The sequence below is a fragment of the Ceratotherium simum genome, chromosome X, assembly GCF_057802395.1.
Source record: "Ceratotherium simum simum isolate JZ-2026a chromosome X, ASM5780239v1, whole genome shotgun sequence".
NCBI lineage: Eukaryota > Metazoa > Chordata > Mammalia > Perissodactyla > Rhinocerotidae > Ceratotherium > Ceratotherium simum.
In genome coordinates, this window is record NC_141940.1 from 114,481,919 (window position 1) to 114,505,142 (window position 23,224).

Below are 23,224 nucleotides of genomic sequence, written 5' to 3' on the forward strand. Positions count from 1 at the left end.
TCTTGGATTTAGCAACATTTATGGGGGTGGAGGGGATAGGAAGCAGAGCTCTCAAGAGAGATTGAGGATTATTCAGAGTGGTGGGAGAAGAACCAGGTGAGCAGTGTGATGGAAGCTAAAGGAAGATTGGAGGGACTGACAGCACCCAACGTTGCAGAGTGAAAAGACATAAGGTCAGTGTTGGGAAGAGCCCATCGGATGTGAAAGTAAGAAGTTGTTGGTAACTTCCTTTGCCAGCACAGGGCTTGGCCTCCTCTCAAGATGGCGCTCCCTAACCTTCACTGCTACCTGAGGGGGTCCTTCTGCCCATAGCATGTGGACCAAGGAGTCTCTAGGAATGACTAGCCAGTGGACAGGGGCCCAGGAGAGACAGCAGTTTGGTGACCACGGGTGAGGGGTGGCCCTGAATCTGCCCAGGCTTGACTCCCACTGCAACCTATGCATGAGCCGGCAGAGTACTCACCACATGCATTGTCCAGTGGTCCATCTTCTCCTGGGTCCTCAAGCCCCTTGTGGGCAAAGAGTGAGGCTTCCATTTCAGAAGGCCCAGGCCGTGGAGCAGTGCCCGGCTCACAGCAGACATGCAGAAGTGGTTTGTGGAATGGGTAAATATGTATTATTTAAATGAAGGCACAATTTTAAAAAGATAGCTTTATAACTGTGATGAAAAAGATGAGACTATTCCTCTACTCTCTACAACAAATCTGAAAGTTTTTGTGGGCATCACATTCAAGTATTAGATAGGAAAGTGGTTAAGGAAGGACTTTTATTTCTTACTGTCTACACTCAGGTTTTGTTTGAGATTTTTTTAATAGGTATGTGTTACTTTTATAATCAGAAAAGAAATGAAGGTATTTGTTTTGGTGAAAATGGGAAATGGAGCTTTGGTGCTTTAAACCAGCCATGTCTAACGGAACCTTCTGCGAGAGTGGAAACGTTCTGTATCTGTGCCGTCCGGTACAGTAGCCAATAGCCACATGTGGCCAGTAAGCCCTTGAAATGTGGCTGGTGTGACAGAGGAATTGAATTTTTAATTTTATTAATTTTAATTCATTTAAATTCAAACAGCCACACAGGACTAGTGGCTATGGAATTGGACAGTGCAGCTTTAAACCATCGGTTTATGTTAATACATACAAACTCTTTTCCTATCAAATTAGGCATTCATTCTTTTTATTCATACTTCTATAAAGATAGTTTATATGTTAGTTTTATGTTAAATTTTGCACACTTTCAGTTTTCCCACATCATTTATACAGTATTTATGCTAATATTGTGGTTTGATATTTTCTGTACAATATAGGCAAGCCTAAAAAAGATTTTCTAAACAATGTCCTAAATGTAAATATGTCACAGTAGGGGGACCGGGAATCGACTCCTGAATAGCACATTCGGCAGACACTAGGAATGATGATGATGATGATGGAGAGGTAATAAGTAGAGGGAAAAACTTGCACTGTTAATGTTAAGTGGAAAAAAAATGTTGTAAACATTGTTTAGATAGTAGGTTCTCATATATGTTTTTAAAATACGCGTAGAAAAAAGACAGGAAAGATTTACACTAAGATGTTAACAGTGTTGCCTTTGGTGGTAAAAAAATATAGGTGCTTTTTTTTTCTCTTTGCTACATTAATGTATTTTCCAAAATTCTGTAATGAACAAAAATAATAATAATTATCCTTGTCTTTCTGTTTAATTTTACTGCCCCTAGTTTCTCAGCGTCTGCAGAGGTTTTTCCTGGTAGACATTTACTTAGTTCGACTTCTTCCCAAGGGGTCTGTTAACTTATATGTGACTATTTTCATTTCGCTTTTCCATGTCATGAATCATTTTATTGAATTTCTCTTTCTTTTTTTAACTTGATTTTTCCTCTCTCGTCCTTCTGTTCAGCCACACTGGGATTATCGTCTACAGAGGTACGTTACAGTAGGAAGGCTGGAATTTATGTGGATACTGTTTTTGAAGATTTTCCTAGCCAAAAATGATGTATAGGATTATCACTTTTTTAAAAAAATTTATCTTTTCTGGTAGTGGCAATAGCACGTTTTTTCTGGGCAAACTCCAAGATTGGTGTTTTAATGAGAGAATGCAAGTAAAGCAAGTCTTAACTCAGATGGCATAATCTCGAATCCAGCACTTTTTAAAATTGGATCCCCAGAAGGGACTTCCAGGGGATGCAAGGAGCCTGACCTCGGATTTGGGCTCCCCAAGCCCCCGAAGATAACATGGCCCTCTACACGGGTGTGTCTGTGAGATCACTAGCTGGTCACCCACAGTGGCAGACATTGGTTTATCTAGACTGAAAGCTGAGTGGCAACTGTGTGTTAAGGCTGGATTAAGAATTCAGCTGTGCTACAGTAGTGGGAAAGCAGCCATAGTCAATAGGCAATGAATGAGCAAGGCTTCTCCTGTGGTGCTGACTGCAGTTGCCTTTGACTGTGACTTTTCTGATGCTCCTGCCCCTCTGGCCTCCCACAGGATGAGGGCGAGGACCCCTGGTATCACAAAGCGTGCAAGTGCGATTGCCAAGGAGGCACCAACGCCCTGTGGTCTGTGGGTGCCACCTCCTTAGACTGCATACCGGGTGAGTGTCCCCTCTCCTTGGGACACCAGATCCTTGGAGTGTCCTTGGGAACACCCTGTTTCTCCTCCTTCTCTCAACCCAGCTGAATTACACCCCCGAATGCCAAGCTCTGGGTTTTCTCCAGTTGGCCTCTGAGCTTCAGATCTCACAATGGCCACTGCTCCAACCAACTCCAATGACGTCACTATTCAAAAACAGCTTCCTGGATCTCTACTTGGCCTGGATGAGATGATAAGGTGGGATCTGATTGTCAATAAAGAGATCAGTGGAATTTATTGACAATAAATTAATGGTGGGTATTTTGAGAAGAGCACAGGCTTTTGAGCCCGAGAGACCAGAGTTGGAATGCTGGCTGCCTCATGTCTTATCTGGGACTTCCGCTTTGCTCTTTTTCTGTCAAATGGAGGTAACAGTAGTGGGCCTGGGTATTAATTGCTCACTAGACAACCATGCACTTCCCCACATTCCAGCCCCCTTGCTGTCAGGTGGTTCCGTAGGAGCAGTTCCTTCCAGCCAAAGTGAGCAGCGTCCCTTCCGAAATGAGGCCCTTAAGGGCTGGTACTTGACTCTACGGCTCACCCTTTCCCTGCTTGAGAAAGTGGCTTGTCCTTCCCCTGGGTGCCTGGGAGGGTAAGTGGAGCAGAACTCCCTGCAGACCCTTCATGGGCAAGTTGCCTGAGTGAAAAAGAAACCTTTGCTGTGTTAAGCTTCTGAAATTTCTGGGACAATTTGTTCTGCAGCATAACACAGGCTTTCCTGACTAATATGAATGCCTTCCTCTAAGGCAGGGCCAGCAACTTGGTCTGTAGAGGACCAGACCATAAATATTTGTGGCTTTGTGGGCCATGTGGTCTCAACTCCTCAATTCTGCCATTGTAGTGGGAAAGCAGCCATAGACGATGTGTAAATGCATGAGCATGGCTGCGTTCCAATAAAACTTTATTTACAAAAGCAGACGGTGAGCCACAGTTAGCCCAAGGGCCACTGTTTGCCAGCCCCTGCTCTAGGGAGTTGTGAGGAATAAAGCTGATGAGGCATAAAGCACCTTGTGTTGCACCTGGCAAACGGTACCATTTCATAAAGGTCAGCTCGTCTTCCTGCCTCCTAAGAGCTCACAGTGACTTGCAGAAGGTTGGGCAGCCCAGCAAGTGTTTGCAATGCTCAGTGCTTTCCAGGGCCCAGAGGCTCTTTTGCATGAAACTGTCCTTGCCACCCTCTCCAGGGTTGTGAAGGTGCCACGCAACATCATTCACTTTACACAATCACCTATCATAGGTCCAGGAGAGGCAAGTTTGTGTGTATGTATGTGAGCTTCTCTTCATTATTTCATTAAATTTGCATTAAAATAGCACATTGTGGGGGAGGAGGGGCAGTCTACAAAGGCTTTTACTGCCTTCGTTTTCCTCTTTACTAAAGGAGTAGGAGGTTGTTTCTGAACTGTCTTCTGGAAGGGAACAGCAGGATCCCCACAGTGAGGAAAGCAGTAAGGGCTGTTTAGTTCGGTGGGCTTCCCCCCAGGATGTCCCACTGAGCTCCATGGCAGGAGCTCCTGCAGCCATTATGCGTTGATGTGATCTGCCCAGTCAATAGTGAAGCGCCCGGGCCGGCCCTGTGGCTTGGTGGTTAAGTGTGCGCGCTGCGATGCTGGCGGCCCGGGTTCGGATCCCGGGTGCGCATCGAGGCATCACTTCTCCGTTCATCCTGAGGCCGAGTCCCACATGCAGCAACTAGAAGGATGTGCAGCTACGACACACAACTATCCACTGGGGCTTTGGGGGGAAAAAATAAAATAAATAAAATCTTTAAAAAAAAAAAAATAGTGAAGCGCCCTCCTTAATAATCCATTTAGAATTCAATTCCACTCTCTTTCACCATGTGCCTGTTATGTGCCAGGCACTGATGGGGAGACAAAAATGAAGGCTTTGCCTCCACCCTGGAGGAGTTTACCATTTAGTGGAAACAAATGTTCTCTTCACTAGAGACATGAGACCTACTGGAATTCTATTCCAAGGAAGCGCTTTCTAAGAAGAAATTGAAAAGAGATTATGCGGATTGGCTTCATTGACCCAATCAACTGCGAAGCTGAGAAGGGCCGTCTGTTTGAGGAATGTGAAGACGATTCTGGTCCCTCAAGCTTTCTCCCCTACAGTGTTGTTGTGAGCTTGAAGTTCTGATATCAGAAATTCTTTTAGCTTAAGTGTTCTCCCCTCCCCGCTGGTTTTTTTGTTTTGTTTTGTTTTGTTTTTTAACAACACAGATATTTCCAGGAAGGAAAAAAATACGACCTCGGTGTTAAATGGTTGATTCATTGGGGTTAATTGGTTTTTTCAAGAAGGATGATTCAGGGCAGGACTAGCCACAACCTTCCAGAAGTCACTTGCCCATCAGTGCCTCAGATCTTCAGGGGAATATAAAGAACACATCTTGGTCTCTCCGGACCCTGAGTTTCAGCTCTTGCGCCGGAGTCCGCCTTAGGGGAGAAAGGCCTAGAAAGCACAGAAGGAAAGGAGGGTCATTCAGAGCTGCCAGGAGGCCCTCCCAGGTGCACACTGGTGGTTACTGCCCAGAGGCCCCACCCACGGAGCAGAAGGTGACCGGCTAGGTGCATTACAGCCTCCTAATCTTCAGCTTAATGCTATTAAAAATACTAAAACGTCTGCTTTTCTACAGTTGAGCCATGACTACCTCAGCTCTCTGAGAGGGGAGACCAGGGTAGGGAAGGTATCAAAGTATAAGAAATCCAATGACTCAATGCTTTACTTTTATTCTAGATTTCATATTTCTATATTATATTCAACTTTATACTCACTCTTCTATAAATATTCTTTTTTGTTTTTTTTTGTGAGGAAGATCAGCCCTGAGCTAACATCCGTGCTAATCCTCCTCTTTTTGCTGAGGAAGACCGGCTCTGAGCTAACATCTATTGCCAATCCTCCTCCTTTTTTTTTTTTCCCCAAAGCCTCAGTAGATAGTTGTATGTCATAGTTGCACATCCTTCTAGTTGCTGTATGTGGGACACGGCCTCAGCATGGCCGGAGAAGCAGTGCGACAGTGCACGCCCGGGATCCGAACCCTGGCTGCCAGTAGCGGAGCACGCACTTAACTGCTAAGCCACGGGGCCGGCCCCTATAAATATTATTCTATATTCTATACCTTGTCATATATATTCAAGTCTAATACATGTGCATAATAATATTCACATCTCTCTTGTCAAAAATGATGCTGACCTCTCTTTGCTCTTTTAGGTTAACATTCTTCATAAGCATGTCTGGCCCTCATGCCTACAAATCAAGAAATTATCTACCGAACGAGAAAGGCTAGCATGTTAAGGATACGTAGCCTGGATTAGCAGCACATTGTGAATAAGCCTTTATCCATCTAATTATCAAATCATCACTCAGAAGAGCCACTTGTGCCACAGAAGATGCAGGGTTTTCCTTAAAATGAATGTAGAAACATTCTTTTATTTTTCTTGAGCAAGATTAGCCCTGAGCTAACATCTTCCTCTGTTTTTGTATGTGGGACGCCGCCACAGCATGGCTGATGATTGGAGTAGGTCCATGCCCAGGATCCAAGCCTGCGAACCCAGGCCACAGAAGCAGAGCTCGCCAAACTTAACCACTACGCCACAGGGCCGGCCCTGTAGAAACATTCTTTTTCCACTTAAAATGTGTGTAGAAACAGGCTTAATAGCTACAGTAACAAACTTCCATTGGGCAGAAAACTTGGGAAGGACATATTCTGTGTGTGTCTGGTGAGGATCCCCTTAATTCCTTCAGCAACATTATTCACGTTGCTTAATACTAGCTTATACTCAATTGACAGTTTCTTTTTGATTAGGCCGGTGCAAATTCTCTGGGCTGGTCAACTTCTACTTCCTCCCTGAGCTCTCTGCTTCCTGTTTCTGCCATTTTCTTGGCTTATCCCTAGTGGCCACCCAAGATGGAGTCATGATGTTGGTTTATCCCTTCATTCATCCATCCAATCAATAACTACTGAGTGCCCAGCAGGTGCAGGCATTCTGCTTGGCTCAGAGGATAGAATGGCGAGCAAGACAGACCCGGGGAGCAGACAATGAAATAATCACCCAGAGGAGGGATAAGGGACAGGTGCAGGGTGCAGGGGAGGCAGCACCGGGAGGCCCTTACCCTGCTCAGGGTGGGCAGTGGAAGTGGGCAGAGATCTGAAGGATGAGTAGAGTTGTCCAGCTGAAGGGGGAGGAGAGGGGACAGGAGTGTCACAGGCAGAGGGAACGGCCTCAAGGGAAGGCCTCCAGGCCTGCATGAGGATCTGAAGGGAGCTCAGCCAGGACCATGGAAGGAGGAGGAGAGGGGGAAAGGAGTCAGGAAAAATAATAATAACATAACTGGAGTTTACGCCACAGCACACAGAGTGCGAGAAATGTCACATTTTCTATTTTTTCAAGTTCAAATAACTCCAGTTTGAGTTCCCCTTTGTTATGGCCTGTGAGGAGTCTACAGACAGGGTTGTTGAAGGTTTTTCCTCTCTCCTTTGACTACATGAAAGCCCCACGGGCTTGCGACAGCTGCCGGGGGGCAGGGCCTGGGCTCAGGCTGGGCGGCAGCTCCCTGCCCGGCCCACAGCCCCACTTGAAGGAAGACACCTTGTTGGTGGCTCTTCTCCCTCTGAACTAAGCTCAACTTGGGGACCTTCCCAAGTTTCCTGAGGATGTCCAGAGTTCAGGACTCCCAGGCCCCATCTGTGGTCCGGCCCCCTCAGAAGAACTACGTCCCCGCTGAGCTCATGCCCCTACCACGAGGCCCCCACCCCCACACACAGGGGTCAAAGCCCAGAGTCTCTAGCTACCTCCTCCTCTGGGACAAGCAGCTAATTCCTGTGGAGGCCTAGACCTTCCAAATCCATAAGCCTGAGGAGAGATGCTGTCAGTAGGCTTCTCCTGTCTCAAATATCACACACACGCACACACACACACACACACACACACACACACACACGGCTTATTCCTTCCTGGGGCAAGGAGAGCCCAACTCTCTAGAAACATGAAGCTGGCCTCCTTCTCGGGGAGCTGTAAGGGGAATAATGGGGGCAGGTCACAGTGGGGTAGAGGGGTGTTAGATTCCTTCCCTGGTGGTCTTCACCGGAAAAACAAACATGCAACACTCAAGAAGTCATCAATGTATTCTCACAAATTCACCCAATTACACCAATATTAGCTGCTACTTTTCGGCCAGGTGCCGCAGGTTCTACACTCCACAAATGTTATTTCACGTAACCCCATGGCAACGTTATGAAGGCAGTTACTAGTGTCGTGCTCATTTCACAGATGAGGAAACTGAGACCCACAGAGGTTAAGCCGCTTGCCTAAATTGACGCAGAGGGAGAGTGGGATCCAATCCCAGGTCGCATTAGCTGTAAGCAGGCGTTCTTGACCTCGGCTGCCCATTATAACCACTGCGGCTTTACTCCATGCCTAGGCGCTGCCCCAGACCAATGCCATCAGAGTCTCTGGGGGTGTGGCCCGAGCATCAGCGCTTCTGCAATTCTCCCGCTGACTCCAGGGGGCAGCCAGCCTGGGAGTCTCTGCTTTGTGCCCTGGGCCAGACCCACAAGTTTCTGGGTTAGTAGCCGGGTAGCTGGAGGCACCGATGCCTGAGACGGGAGCACTGGTCCGGGGCTGTCTTGGGCTTGGCTGCTGAGGGGTCAGTTGTGGACATATGGGGTGTGAAGAGATTTTGGGTCACCCATATGGAGCTGTTCACCTGGAAAATATTCAGGGGGCAGTGGGACGAGGCTTGGGGCCTGGGAGTCAGGCATTGGCTCCCAGACGCCAGCTGAAGCCACGGGGACAGTGAGATCATCGCCTCCCCTGGAGAGCAGGCAGGATCCACGTCTGAACAAGCCCTCACAGGCCTCCAAGGCCATTGCCACTGGCCAGGTCCCTGCAGGTCTATAGCCCCCTCTTAACTGGTAGATGTGCTAATTGGGAAGAAATGGCAAAGGAGATGTGAGGGGAAAACAGAGAAAGGGCAAAATGACAAGAATAAAGCGATCAGAGAGAGAATGATGGCTTTTCCTTCTCCTCTGCCCCCTCCCTCGGAGCTGGTGGCCGCGGAGCGAGGAACTGGCGTTTCAGGATGGAGGGGCCTTAGAGACACCCACGGTTAGAATTTAAGTGTCGACCAAGGGCCTAACTGAAACCCAGCTTCCTGACGCTGGGGCCTTGTCCCTCCTTCCGGAAGCACGGGCTTGTCTTCCAGGTCGGAGGGGAGTTGAGGAGGCGGAGGAGCCCCCAAGGCCACAGGCACTAGACCCCTGAATCCACCAGCCGACAGATGCCTTCTTTGGCAGGCCAAGGTTTCCAGAATGCGCTTTGAAAGTGTGCTTATTAAAAATGCGGCCGCTCTGGGGGTAGAATCCTGGAAACTGCATTCTTTTTTTTTTTTTTTTTTTTTGTGAGGAAGATCAGCCCTGTGCTAACATCTGCCAATCCTCCTCATTTTTTGCTGAAGAAGACTGGCCCTGGGCTAACATCCATGCCCATCTTCCTCCACTCTATATGGGACACCGCCACAGCATGGCTTGCCAAGCGGTGCATCGGTGCGCACCCAGGATCCGAACCGGCGAACCCCAGGCCGCCACAGCGGAGAGCGAGCACTTAACCGCTTGCGCCACCGGGCCGGCCCCAGAAACTGCACTCTTAACAATGCTTCCCTGAAGATTCGGCCACACAAGGCGTGATCGAGTGGCCTATAAAATGCTCCTGTTCTCTCTCTCAGGCATTGACATTATTTTAATAGGCCCCAGAAGCCTCAGGTACTTGATAAACTACAAATGCTGTAGTTTGCCTACAGTGCAGGCCCCACTGAGCTGCAGCTGCTGGTGGGAGTGGGCCCTCCTCCTTTGGTGCATTGGGCAGAAAGGCTGTTAAGCCCCCCTGGCCAGAGGTCTGAAGCTGTCCTTCTGTCTTCAGCCCCTGGGGACAGGGCATGACTATCCCTACAGGCATTCTGGAGCCGCAAAATGGCGTTCAAGGTTTTGCATGCTTCATTCAGTTTTACTGACTTTTGAAAATCATCCTCCAGAAAGACCTCAGCACTCATTTTACTGTTGAAGGTGATGATGCTGCAGTAAATATGTTCAGCTCTTCAATCTGAACTCAAATTTACACATGGAAAAAAAATAATTTGATTTACCTTACTTGAAGTTTATCACCCACAATCAGAAAACTAGGAAAATGTATTTGCATAAGTTTATCATTTGTTTTCTACAGAAATTCAGCTAGAGACCGGGTTGGTTATAAATAAGAGACCCTCTAAATAGCGGCTTATTGAATGAGGAGTTTTGTTTTGACTCACATGGTAAAAAGACTAGGAGTAGGGAGTTGCTTAAGGATATCAGGGCTGAGGTTTCTGCAGTTCTCCTGGCCTTACTCCTTTAGTGCAAGATGGCTACTGTTGCACCAGCCATCAGGTCTTCCTTATAGGCAACAGGAAGAAAGAAGAAGCAAGCAAAACCTGATCGGAAATCTCCAGCAGACATCCCATTATATCTACTGGTCAGAAATTGTGTCACATGGTCACTTCTAACTGCAAGGGAGACTGGGAAAGATTGTTTTTTGAGCTGGCCACATTGCTGCCTCCAACAAAATTAGGGTTCTTTAGTCAAAAAGAAGGGGAGAACGAATACTGGGTGAGCAATTGGCAGTCTCTGGCCAGGTAACACAACACTAAATATGAGAGGAAATACATGAGAAGAAGCATAGAACACACAAGAACCAGCTTTGGCTATTCTTCTTTGGAAAAAGCACTTCTTTTCAACTGTTCCTTATTCAATAGTCACTCAGGCATATTTCACCCTCTTTTTTTTCCATTAGACTAGTGAGAAAATTTATAAGTGGGAATTCAGTCTTAATATATAATTGCCTTTCTTGCCTCTCACCACTGTTTTGTTCCTATGATTGGCATCATATGCTGCCTGAGGACAATTAGGGACCCTGATGTCATCATGCAGGATGGCTAACCCTGTGTTAATGAGCAAAATAAAAAGTAAGGCATTTAAGTATGATATTTCGCTGCGAACCTCTTGGTTTTCAGGTCTCTAAGTTTGTGGAGCAGGCGAAGTATTTCTACCCCCCCCCCCCATGAGGTTGCCATAGAACCACTTCTGTCTGCTTTTACAAATGTCGTGTCTCTATGGCAATCCCTTCACTTCATCTTCACCCTCTTCTCGCAGTGACTGGGTGGAAGACCCAGCCCCGCCGCTGCGAACCACGCTGACAAGTAAGACGTTCTCCACCTTCCAAAGTGCAAATGAGACGGTTTGATTGGTCATTTCAGTCAGGCCGTGTTTGTTGAGTACTGCCATGCGCTATGAGGGCTCTAATGTGCACGGGTTTTCCTTTCGCAGAATGCCCATATCATAAGCCCCTGGGTTTTGAGTCAGGAGAGGTGACCCCAGACCAGATCACCTGCTCCAACCCGGAGCAGTACGTGGGCTGGTACTCTTCGTGGACCGCCAACAAGGCCCGGCTCAACAGTCAAGGCTTTGGGTAAGCAGGGAAGGTGGCTCAGGAGTTTTTTTTCCCCTGTGATTTGAAAAAGCAGGCTCTATAATAAATGAATGACACAGAATACCTTTATTTATTCAACAAATATTAACTGAGCGCCTTCCATGTGCCAAGGACTGTGGATACAGCAGTGAACAAGGTGGATGAGGGCTTGGCCTTCAAGAAGCACCCAGTTTAGGGGGGGAGGCGGACTCTAAGCACACAATCACACAACTGATCATTTAATAAGTGTGGTGAGGGCTGGGGAGGAGACAAAGAGGGAAGAAAGACCTGTCCATTTGAAGCATCAGGGAAGGCTTTCTAAGGAAACGATATTTAACCTGAGACCTGAGACCTGCAGTTGGCCAGGTGATGGGGGGAGAGGCACAAGGTACAGCAGGTGCAAAGGCCCTGAGTCGGGAAGATCCTTCAAGGGAATGGATGGGGACCATAGAGAAGAGCAGCAAGGTTAGAGCACAGGTGAGATAAGGCTGGAGAGGTAGGCAGAAGTCAGATCGTGTAGGGCCTTATACATCATGGTAAGGATTGTGGTCCTTATTTTAGGGATAACGGGAGGACCCTGAATATGCATTAGTTAGAATACAGGTTTGTGCTGCTGTAACTAACAAAGTACAGAGACTTAAACAATGGAGAGGTATATTTCTTGCTCATCTAAAATTTTCATGAGGCAGTCTAGGTGTGTTAAGGCAGCTGGATGGTATCTGAGGCCCAGACTCTTTCTACCTTGTTCAAGATGGCTGCTCTAGCTTCCACTATCACACCTGCACACTAGTCAGTAGAGAAAAAAGAAGAGCAGAGAACACACACTTTTCCTTTAAGGACACAAACATAATCCTATGGGCCACTTCTGCCCGCATCCCATTGATCAGAACTTGGCCCAATGGCCTCACCTAACCGCAACGGAGACCAGGAAATGCAATCTTAGCTGGGTGGCCATTTGCCCAGAGAAAACCCAGGAGTTCTATTACTAAAGAAAGATGGGAAGAAGATATTGGGAGACAATTAGCAGACTCTACCAGAGAAAGATTTGAAGTTGGGGAGTATCACAATCAGATTTGTATTTTAAGAAAAATCTGCTGGCTCCTGTGTTGGAGGGGAGCAAGAGTAATTCAGGGGGACTAGTTAAGTAAACTACACAGCAGTCCAGGCGAGAATAGAGTGTGACATGGGCTAGAGTGGTGGCAGTGAAACGGAGAGAAGCAAATGACTTTGAGAAACATTTGGAGATGGAGCCAATAGATGGATTGCATGCTTGAGGTGACAGAGAGGAAGCGGCCAAGGATGGCTCTCAGACCGCTGGCAGGAACACCTGGGAGGCTGGGGGTGGCATCCAGAGAGATGAATACTGGAAGGAGGGGTTGGGGCGGGGTAATTAGGAGCTCACTTTTGGACAAGTTTCATTTGAGATGCTGTAAGGCATCCAGGAGAAGTTGTCTAGCCAGCAACGGATTCTCGGGATTTGGAATTTCGGTAAGGTCTGGGATGCAAGTAAAAAGTCAGGGGCCTCCCAAGGAGCAAGTCCAGAATTAGAAGCGAAGGCAGCCAAAGACTGAGTCCCAAGGAGCTAATTAATACACAATAAAATAAAATTTAAAAAAACAACAACAAAGGGGAAACTGTAGGTTTCTACAATTTTTGAGGGATATAGCTAAAAAACGAATCAGTTCCTTCAATGGTTGGTTTGCTTTACAATTGTCAAAAGCCCTTCCAGAGCCACTTGGTTCAGTGTTCTACACATGGTAGACACTCCCTGAAAGCCACGCAAGACAGCACGTGAAGGAGACGCAGATACGTATGAAGAGAGTGAATTAAAGAAAAAAACAAGACATGGAGAGAAACATCAGGAGAGACCAAGAAAAGGGAAGTGGGCTGGCGGGTACAGTAATCATGCATTCGCATGTTTTAAAGAAAGACATGCTCAACCACACCCCAAAGGTGATTTCAGCTACACTCAAAGGCTTTTCTTTGACAAATTAGCTGAATTTGGCAATTTTTCCTCTGGTGGTGGAGATACAGGGAGAGAGGAGGATCTAGGTATCACAGGGGCTGGACACTTCTCGGAGACAAGCATCTGGGTGCTTAGCAGATTGCAGCTCAGCCTGCCTGAGCTTGTGGGGGCTCTGCAGGCACTGGAGTCCCCTCAGACTGCGCCCCCCGGCTTTTCAGAGGCACTTCTGGGGAAAGGCTCCAGTGATTCGCGGTGTTTCCGGCAGGTGCGCCTGGCTCTCCAAGTTCCAGGACAGCAGCCAGTGGTTACAGATCGATCTGAAGGAGGTGAAGGTGATTTCAGGGATCCTCACTCAGGGGCGCTGTGACATCGACGAGTGGATGACCAAGTACAGCGTGCAGTACAGGACTGATGAGAGTTTGAACTGGATTTACTACAAGGACCAGACCGGAAACAACCGGGTAAGATGGGCTTCCCCCAAACCACCTTCAGCTCGCACTCTCTGGGACTCCCCTGCGGTCCCTGTCCCTGTGCTCCTGTCGGCAGCCCTCTGTCAGAGCACTGACCCCAAGGCGTGGTGAGTCATCAGTGCTTCTTCCCTACAACACAGGCCGCTCTCTGACGACAAGGCAAGTTGTGGTGCCTAGTGCCGTTTGTTTGCCAATGAGTTTTGCTCATCTGTTTGCCACTCTTGTGTGCGAAAGACATCTTTGAATTCTCCTATCACTGTATAGCTGCTTGAATAATCAAAAGCGGCCATTTGGACTATTCCGAACTCGCCGGACCATTGAAGACTTTGCTGCATGGGCCTGACTTGATCTATTACTCATGCGGGCGGGTCCTTGTCCATTTATGTAGATCTGGCCTCTCCTTACTATTGATGGAGACCAACTGCTGGGAAGCTTTCTATGCCCCAGCAAGTCAGCCAGGAAACCACATAAGTGGTTAAAAGGACTCCCGCAGTGCAGACACGGAGGCCCTTAACCCTTGGAGCGACTTTATATCTTACTCATCTCTGAGGGCCGAGCCCCAAGTCTTGTTCATCATAGGCTGAACAGAGTAGGCTCTTATTTATATATATATATAAACACATCTAATCAATATTATATATATAAAGTATATTTGCAATGAATTAAAACCTCAGTAGCTGTTTAGAAATGTTAAATGTTAATGTCCTTTTGCTTGAGAGCAAGGGCTTCCCCGGCTAATCTGGACATTTAGTCAGTTTAGGTAGACGTGCGTGGCTGAAAAGCTTCAGAAGGCTTTGTACTCTCTGATGACAATTTGCAGAGCAAGACATTCACGGGTTGAGATTTCAAGGAGTTTGAACACAATGGGAAAAACCATCTTGATACTTGGACATTTTATTTCATTTTTGTTCTTATTAGTTGGCTTTTCAAAAAGATATGAGAATTATTTTTCAAGCCCTCTCTGTGTTTCTGAAGGCCTTGATGGTTCTTTGCAAAGAGGCACTGTGCTCGGGCACTCATGCAGTCTGGAGGAGCTTCCATCCTCCCTCACATCTGACTCCTGGCTTGCATAGGTTCAAGGGCAAACAGCTTAGAGAAGGGGGGTGGGAAACTGCTATTGGGAAGAAAGGCAAGATCATGGCAGCTGAGGTCCTTCTTGTCTTGTCCATGGATGAAGCCAATGTGGCAGCCAGATTTTTTCAGGAGATTATCCCAGAAGGAAATGAAACGTTCCGGTGTCATCAGGCAGAGCACTATGACTCTGGAAAGAGTGCAAAGAATGATTTCTTTGGAAATATAGCCAAACATCCACTGCACCTTTTTGTTACATCCCAAAAAACACGAAGCAAACCCTTTTTCTCTCTATTCTGGGCACTACCCTCTCCCATCCAGAATCTTCCCTCCAGTTTTTACATCTTTTTTTTTTTCTAAAACATTTTTCCAAGTTTAAAAAGTACTTGCCATTTCTATGAATGTAGAGACACACTTAAGCTTTGGCTCACAACTTCAGGGCCAACTCATGAGTTTTTACTCGAACCCCACTTTGGATACCTTTGGAACAAGGTAACATTCCTCTTGTGTGATATAGCCCTTTGCAAAATTTGTCAAAATGCAGAGGATTAAAAGACAAAATTGGTCATAATCAAGAGGCATTTTATCAGCGCCGTCCAATAGAACTTTCTGCGATGATGGAAATGTTAATATCTGCACTGTCCAATACGGCAGCCACTAATCACATGTAGCTACTGAGCACTTGAACCTTGGCTGGTGTGACTGAGGAACTGAATAGTTATCTAATTTTAATTCATTTAAATTTAAACAGTCACACATGGCTAGTGGCTACCATACTGGATGGTGCTGTTCTAGATGTCCCCATATAGTGACTTGGAGATGCCCCAAGGATGTAGGTGCTAACAATCACGCAAGGTTAGATTTTGCCGGGGGGAGAATCTGCCAATTCTCTGCACTTAAGCCATTTTCTGAGATTTTCCAGTTAGAAGTTGAGGCCAGCTTCAGACAGGAATCGTTCTTCCTTTTCTCTCCCTTGATGTGATGGTGACAGGATTTTCTCCCTCTCTTTAGGTCTTCTACGGAAACTCGGACCGAACCTCCACAGTCCAGAACCTGCTGCGGCCCCCCATCATTTCCCGCTTCATCCGGCTGATCCCGCTGGGCTGGCACGTCCGCATCGCCATCCGGATGGAGCTTCTGGAGTGTGTCAGCAAGTGTGCCTGACGCCTCCTGCCTCAGCCCGGGCCTGCGGCGGGGAGGGCGCAGGGTCCCAGGGGACCGCAACACACCACGGTGACAAACAAGGCTGTATTTACAAGCTCTTTTCAATGCAGAGCTGGGCAGAGAATATTTCTTTCCTTTTTGAAGATATAGTTTCCAATTTCAATGAAAAAAAAAAAGAAAAATGAACTTATTCCCCACTCAGGGCCAAAGAAAATACGAACAAAGAAAATGTCCCTGAACACAATTTTCAGACAAAAGCCTAAGCAGCGGGATAATTTGCTGCTCTCGGGTTTTTTGTCTCAGTGACACTGTGAAAGGTGCAGTCCCAGGGGAACACAAAGCAGCGCTGATCACTTGAGACTTCTCCTGCTTTCCCACATTCAAGACAGGAACACAGAGTTTCATAAAGCCTCGCTTTGAATACAAAGGGGGAGCAAGCTTGCGGTTTCTCCTAGCTAGGTTTTCATTAAATCAGGGCCTTTTAGGACTTTAGAGCACCGGGTAAGCAGACTGAAAGTTTTGGAGGTGACTGGGTGGTGGCGATGAGTACAGTGTGTGGGAGCCCGTGTCCCGGTCTCCAGAGAGCCGGACACGCCCAAACACCCAGGTAGGAGGGCCTCCCCTGCTCTGAGCTCTCACCCATATGCACACAGGGATTGGGGGGTCCAGAGCACTCATCCATACAGTTCCATTCTGCAGCCCATTCAAGCAAATTATCCTTCCATGGTCACTATTTAGGTGAATACACGGGGCAGGCTGTACGTGTAAGTAGCAATTTCCCTCTATTGAGGAACCCCAAATGACCAGAACACACCGACATTTCCCTTTATCTAGGGCTACCATTTTTCAACAAGCTTCACACTTTGACAACAGTTGGCCCAGGAGCTATCACTGGCTACTCGGAGGAGGCCCATTAGCTGACTACATGCTTTGCAGGAAGCGGTCAGGACCAACATCCTAAGACAGCCAACGTGGCTACACTCCTGGAGAACCCAACCTTCCAACCTCTGCCCCCTTGTCTTGCAACACGCAAACACACCTGTTCCTGACGCTGAAACCTCCCTGGGAAGGAACAGGCCTGGCCTTCCCCTCCTGGAGGAGCTCCTTAAGCAGGGAGCTGGGGGAACAGTGTTAAGTCTCCTTGGTCATTTATAGCTCAATCTGAGTTTTCAGACGCTTCCCTGGGACAGGCTGATGACATGGGGGATGGGCAGGAGAGGATTTGAAAGTAGGGGCTGAGAAGGGATGGAATCAGAGGATGCAGGCCCTCTAACGAGACTGGGGAATCCAAGACTGTCCTGGCCCTGACGCGGTGCAGCCTTTGCCGGCAGCTCGTTTCTTTGAGTTACTTTCTGTTTTCAAATGCCAAGTCCAGCAAATGGACTCACACTAACACCATCCTGAACATCACATTCACCTTTTCTGTGAGTGGGTAGCCTCCTAAAGGCCCCAAATCTCTCCCCTGGTGTTTTTGGGCTTAGAACAGCTTCATATTTAACCCAGCATCTGTCTAACCCCATGCTGTATACTTGAACCTGGAAAAACGCTTTTCACTGCTCAATCTCAAATGTAAACATATCAATTCAGGGTGGGGAAAAAAATCCTTGTCTGGCCTTAGGACTCGTGGACAAATCCATTTTGAACAGAATGCCTGATCAGAGACCCTTATTGGGAAAGTTGAATGAACTTTTATCATGACACGGATTGTCAAAGAAAATGGCGGTAGCCTAAGAGTTCAGGTCTACAATTGGCACTCCAGACACAGGAAGGAAGTAGAGTTAAGGGAAAAAAGAAAAGAACGCAAGTGTAAGGCACAGATAAAGGTTCTCCAAATAATTGTTCATGTTGGAAATTTTTGTTTTATAACAACTTTATTGAGATCAAGTTCACGTAACATACAAATTTCACCCATTTAAAGTGCACAATTCAATGACTTTTAGTATATTCAGAATTGAGCAACAATTATCACAATCAATTTTAGAAAAATTTCATCACCCCAAAAAGAAACTCTGTACCCATTAGCCATCACCCCCCAACCGACTTGCCCATCCCAGCCCTAGGCCACCACTGATCTACTTTCTGTCTCTGTAGATTTGCCTATTCTGGACATTTCATATAAATGGAATTATACAATATGTGGTCTTTTCTGTCTGGCTTCTTTCACTTAGCAGTGTTTTCAAGGTTCATCCATGTTATAGCATGTATCAGGACTTCATTCCTTTTTATGGCTAAATATCATTCCATTGTATGGAGAGACCACATTGTGTTTACCCATTCATCCATTGATGCACATTTGGGTTGTTTCCACGTTTTGACTATTACGAATAATGCTGCTATGAACAATTGCGTACAAATTTTCGTGTGGACATATGTTCTCATTTATCTTGGGTATATACCTAGGAGTGGAATTGCTGGGTCATACGGTAACTTTATGTTTAACCTTTTGAGGAACTGTCAGATGATTTTCCAAAGTGGCTCCATTCCCACCAGCAGTGTATGAGGGTTCCAATTTCTCTTCACTTGTTACCATCTTTTTGATGATAGCCGTCCTGGTGTGTATGAAGTAGTATCTCATTGTGGTTTTGACTTGCATTTCCCTATGATTTATGATACTAAGCATACTTTCATGTGTTTACTGGCCATTTGTACACCTTCTTTGGAGAAATGTCTATTCAGATCCTTTTGCCTATTTTAAAATCAGGTTATTATTAAGTTGTAAGAATTCTTTATATATTTTAGATACAATTCCCTTATCAGATATATGATTTGCAAATATTTTCCCCTATTCTGTGAGTTGGCTTTTTACTCTCTTGATGGAGTCCTTTGAAATACACATTTTTTAATTTTGATGAAGTCCAATTTATTTTTCTCTTTTGTTGCTTGAGCTTTTGGTGTAATACCTGAAAAACCATTGCCAAATGCAGATCATGAAGATTTACTCCTATGTTTTCTTCCAAGAGTTTTATAGTTTTACCTCTTACATTTAGATCTTTGATCCATTTTAATTTTTGTATATGGTATGAGGTAGGCGTCCAGCTTCATTCTTTGCATGTGGGTGTCCAGTTGTCCCAGCACCATTAGTCAAAAAGACTCTTCTTTCCCCATTGAATGGCCTTGACACCCTTATGGAAAATCAATTGACCATAAAGGTGAGGGTTTATTTCTAGACTCTCAGTTCTATTCCATTGATCTATGTCTGTCCTTATGCCAGTACCATATTGTCTTTGTAGCTATCATATTGTAGTAGTATCATATTGTAGCTTTGTAGTAAGTTGGAACTTACTACAACTTTTGTAGTTGTGGAAATTGGAACGTGTGAGTCCTCCAACTTTGTTCTTCTTCAAGGTTGTTTTGCCTATTGAGTCCCTCAAATTTCCATATGAATTTTGGGATCAACTTGTCAATTTCTGCAAAGAAGCCAGCTGAGATTTCACATTGGAAATTGGTCAATACTTCAGAATTTAATAAACAATGAGATACTGAGATATGTAAAATGTTTCTCTGCAGGTCATTTGTTTAGGACAGCATGTAAATTATTTACTTCATTTATGACAGAATATATAAAAAATAAAACTTTTATTGAGGGACATCTGAAGCCTAACAGAATCTTACTATTAAACACATGAACTATGTTTGCAGTATTCTTTTGTGGGGGAAACTTTCAATTAAATATATATAATGTAGCAAAAACTCATTCTCTTACCTTACATTAACATATTTACTTTTATTTTCAGAAATGCTAGAATGTGGTCTACACTTGCAGGAGATTTTAACTGTGGTAAAATATTCACAACATATTGCAGGAGATTTTTAAACAACTAAATGAAGTGCTATGAAAAAAGAAGTAGCATTAAGTGTTGCCAAGATTAAGAAAATCTGAGCTGATTTTGGTATTCAGTGTGGGAGGAGGTTACTTGGACGAAGCAAAGGTATTTCAAAATAAAGGTACCACTATGAATCCAGTCTCAGAGCCCAGAAGATTGGCCCCCTAAAGCGAGCCTTTGAACAGACACCAACAGAAGCCTATCTTCTTGTCTATCTGGAGTGGGTTGTGGAGGCCTGCTGACACACACACAGCTGTAAGGGCTGCTGCTTCCCCTATGATCCCAAGAGTAGCTCCAAGCTGGGAGGTCTTAACCTAGACAAATTTGCAGGGCTGAAGTGAAGATCAAATAGGATAAGTGCAGCTAAAGGGCCTAACGAGCTCTCCATAACCAGCCATCATGATTCAGTGACATTCCTTTTCAACCTCACAGGGCTCCCAACTGGGGCACAAATAATAGCAATAATGTTGTAATAGCTAATATTTATTGAGAATCTATCAAGTGCTTTGCAGGTTATCATCTCATTAAATCCTCATAAGAGTCCTATGGGGTAGGTACTATTATTATTTCCATTTAAAGATAAGAAACCGAGGCATAGAAAGTTAAATGATGTGCCTCAAACCACACAAGATGTAGGTGATGGGGCTAAGATTCCACTCAGGCACTCTGAGTCCAGATCCTGAGCTTTTAGCCACTTCATCAGTCTCTGAACCTCTAGTGACTTGTTTCAGTGAAATGTTCCATTCTCAAATCAAACCAATTACCACCTGCTGGGAGATGGGAGGAAAGGTGGTACATGAATAGTCCCATGTCATGAACCCTATGTCAGTTTCTATACACGGAGACACAGCGGCTGCACTGTTTAGTAGTGTTGAAGGGTATGGGCTTTACAGTGAACATACTCAGCTTCAAATCCCAGCTGGGTGACCTTGGGTAAGTTAACATCAAGTCCACGAACCTCAGCTTACTCATCTATAAATGGGGATACTACCCACTTCATTGCGTTGTTGTGAAAAGTAAATGTAATAATAAAAGTAAAACGCTTGGCATTGTGCCCAGCCATAGTAAGTGCTATGAACACAAAAAAATGACAAGCCCCAGATACTTTGATTCAGTCTTGATAAAAAAAGTCTAGTTGAAATCACAGACCCCAAGTTTCCATGACACTTAAGGAGAAACTTGGAGTGAAGAAATTGGTGACAGTGCTTTTAAGAATGCAATGCACGGGGTTTCGGCTCGTATCATTTGTTTAGAAAGATAAAGTTGGGGAATATTTATATGTTATCACAAAATTTAAGTTCTTTCCCCCCTGACTCAGCATTTAACTCAGTTGGTCTTCTTATCCTTAAAGACAAAAGTGAGGGCCTAAAACTGGTCAGTAAACTGGCCTCCAGCCTGTTTTTGTAAATGGAGTTTGATTGGAACACAGCCACACCCATCATTTACATATCCTCAGGGCTGCTTTTGCACTACAATGGCACAGTTGTGTAGTGGTAGAGTTGAGTAGTTGTGTCAGAAACCCTATGGCCCGCAGAGCCTCAAATATCTACTATCTAGCCCTTCACAGAAAGTTTGCCAACCTCCTGCTCTAAAACATGAAGAAACCCTTACGAAGCTGTCCGTCTTTGCTTTCTCCCGGGCACTGAGCAGGAGGTTGGCATCTCTTCCCATCCTCCCCAAACCACCAAGTGAGCATCTAGCAACACGCAAAGGAGACAACACTCAGATGTAAAAGAAACCAAAGTTTTCAAAATGCCAGAAGGGAAAAAAGCTTTATAAATACAAAAAAAAAAAAAAAAAAATTATCAACATCATTAAACAACAGGATTTGCCCTGCTTTACATTAATTTCTGTCCCTTAAACTGATTCCAACTTCAAAGGCCCATTATCCCTCATTTGAATTCAAACGAGTTCTTTACAAAGAAGGAACTAACAGAGTTGCTTGCTGTTCAAATATGAGGGGCCACAGTGCTCAAGATGGGGACAGCCTGGCAATCACATCAGTCAGTGCAAAATCTGCATTTTATTAAAGACATTTGAGAAGATCCATTCAAAAATACATTGTGCTCAGTAAAAATTAACCATTTCATGCTGATAATTAAGGTTACCACGGAATAGATATTTGTATAATATTTACAGCAACAATAGAAATTTTACATAAGTTTAGAATGGAATACATGCCAGAAAAAACTTGATAAGATGCACCAACACATGATACAAAGAGTCATAGAAACACTTTACAAATGGTTCATAATTAGCTTGTGAGGAATTTAAATAGTCAACACTTTAAATTCAGTTTGGATTCAAACATTAAAAAGGTTAACACCACGTCACACCCTTGCCACAGTAAAAAGTATGGAATTACACTCTGTATTATGGATTATAAAGTCTGTGCAATTAAGAATTTCCACTGATTCATCATCTACCAAATTTGGATGTTACATCATTCTGGCTTATCCCTATTTTTGTTTTCATGCATGAGCAGGGCTCTCAAAAGTGACCCTGCTCTGTGTCTTCCCAGATTCCCCCTTCAAACTTCCTAGAGATTGAAGAAGCTCAGAATAGTCTTCTAAGTATATACAGAATAACTACCTGAATTCAAAATGGCACAAAGCAATTAATTCTTGGAGATAGGAATTAGGGGCAACTATTTTGTTTGGTTTAATTGTTTCTGTTAATCAATCCACGTTTACCGTGAGAATGTCCTTCTTGCAATCACAGCATTACCCCTCCAGCCTGACTCAATCCGTGACCAAGGAGGAAACAAGGAGAGGGAAGTAGACTGACATGACTATAATTAATTGTGTATCTGTTGTGAAAATGGATTTTCAACAAGCTTCGCTTTCCATTTTGGAAAATCTAAGCCATTGTGGAGAACTTAAAAGTTCTCCAGGAGGAAAAGCATTGTTTTTTTCCTGGAAACCCTGAATGCTTTGTAACTGGAGATTTTGACAACTCTGGCGATAAACACTTTAATCCCTCAACAGGGACAAAAGTCAAGGCATCTACCTTTTCTATTCCTGGGTTTCGTCCGATTAGCTCTGAAGCAGAGCACTAGAACAAGCTTGTCTATGCCTGAAATGAACCAGATCAGGCTTTTGGGAAAGTAAAATCCCAAACCAAAGGAAGTCCTGAGGAATTCTTAGCAGTCTGTCAAACGGAGGAGCAGATAAGGCCTCTTTCTCCCTGATACTCAGCGCTGGAAGAGTAGCAAACAAGGCAACTTCTAATCTGCATACAACATAGAGACCGATTTTGTAAGATTCCAAAGGAGGATGGAAATCCAACCTAAGGATCAAATGGGGTTCAGAGAGCTTCACCTTGTGGGGAATGAAGGGCCTTCAAAGCAAAACCAGTTTCACCATCGCGGTTCTTTGGCCCTAGAAGTCCTACGTGCAGACTATTACAAATTTTTTCTGGCAAAATAGATGACAAACCTCCCTCAAATTTGGGAGTAAACAGTTAATGAATGAAAATACAAGGCAGGTCGTGATCATATTTACTAGCCTATAGGAAATACACAGAAAGGTGGGTCAGCGCCTGGAGCGGAGAAAGGTGGAGCCAGGACCAGGCCCAACCAATGCTGACGAATTAACAAAGCACTATGGGAAGAAA

General features: G+C 45.1%; 1 protein-coding gene across 1 annotated transcript; it reads left to right on the top strand.

The window, feature by feature from the left end:
- Nucleotides 1-1,844: 1,844 nt before the first annotated feature.
- On the top strand, nucleotides 1,845-15,872 carry RS1 (retinoschisin 1; the record flags this gene model as incomplete). The annotated part of the gene is made up of 5 exons (XM_004435223.3): nucleotides 1,845-1,916; nucleotides 2,479-2,584; nucleotides 10,973-11,114; nucleotides 13,346-13,541; nucleotides 15,633-15,872. Coding segments are annotated over 5 exons (669 nt in total), but the record flags the coding sequence as incomplete, so codon positions are not given.
- Between the last annotated feature and the right edge of the window lie 7,352 nt (nucleotides 15,873-23,224).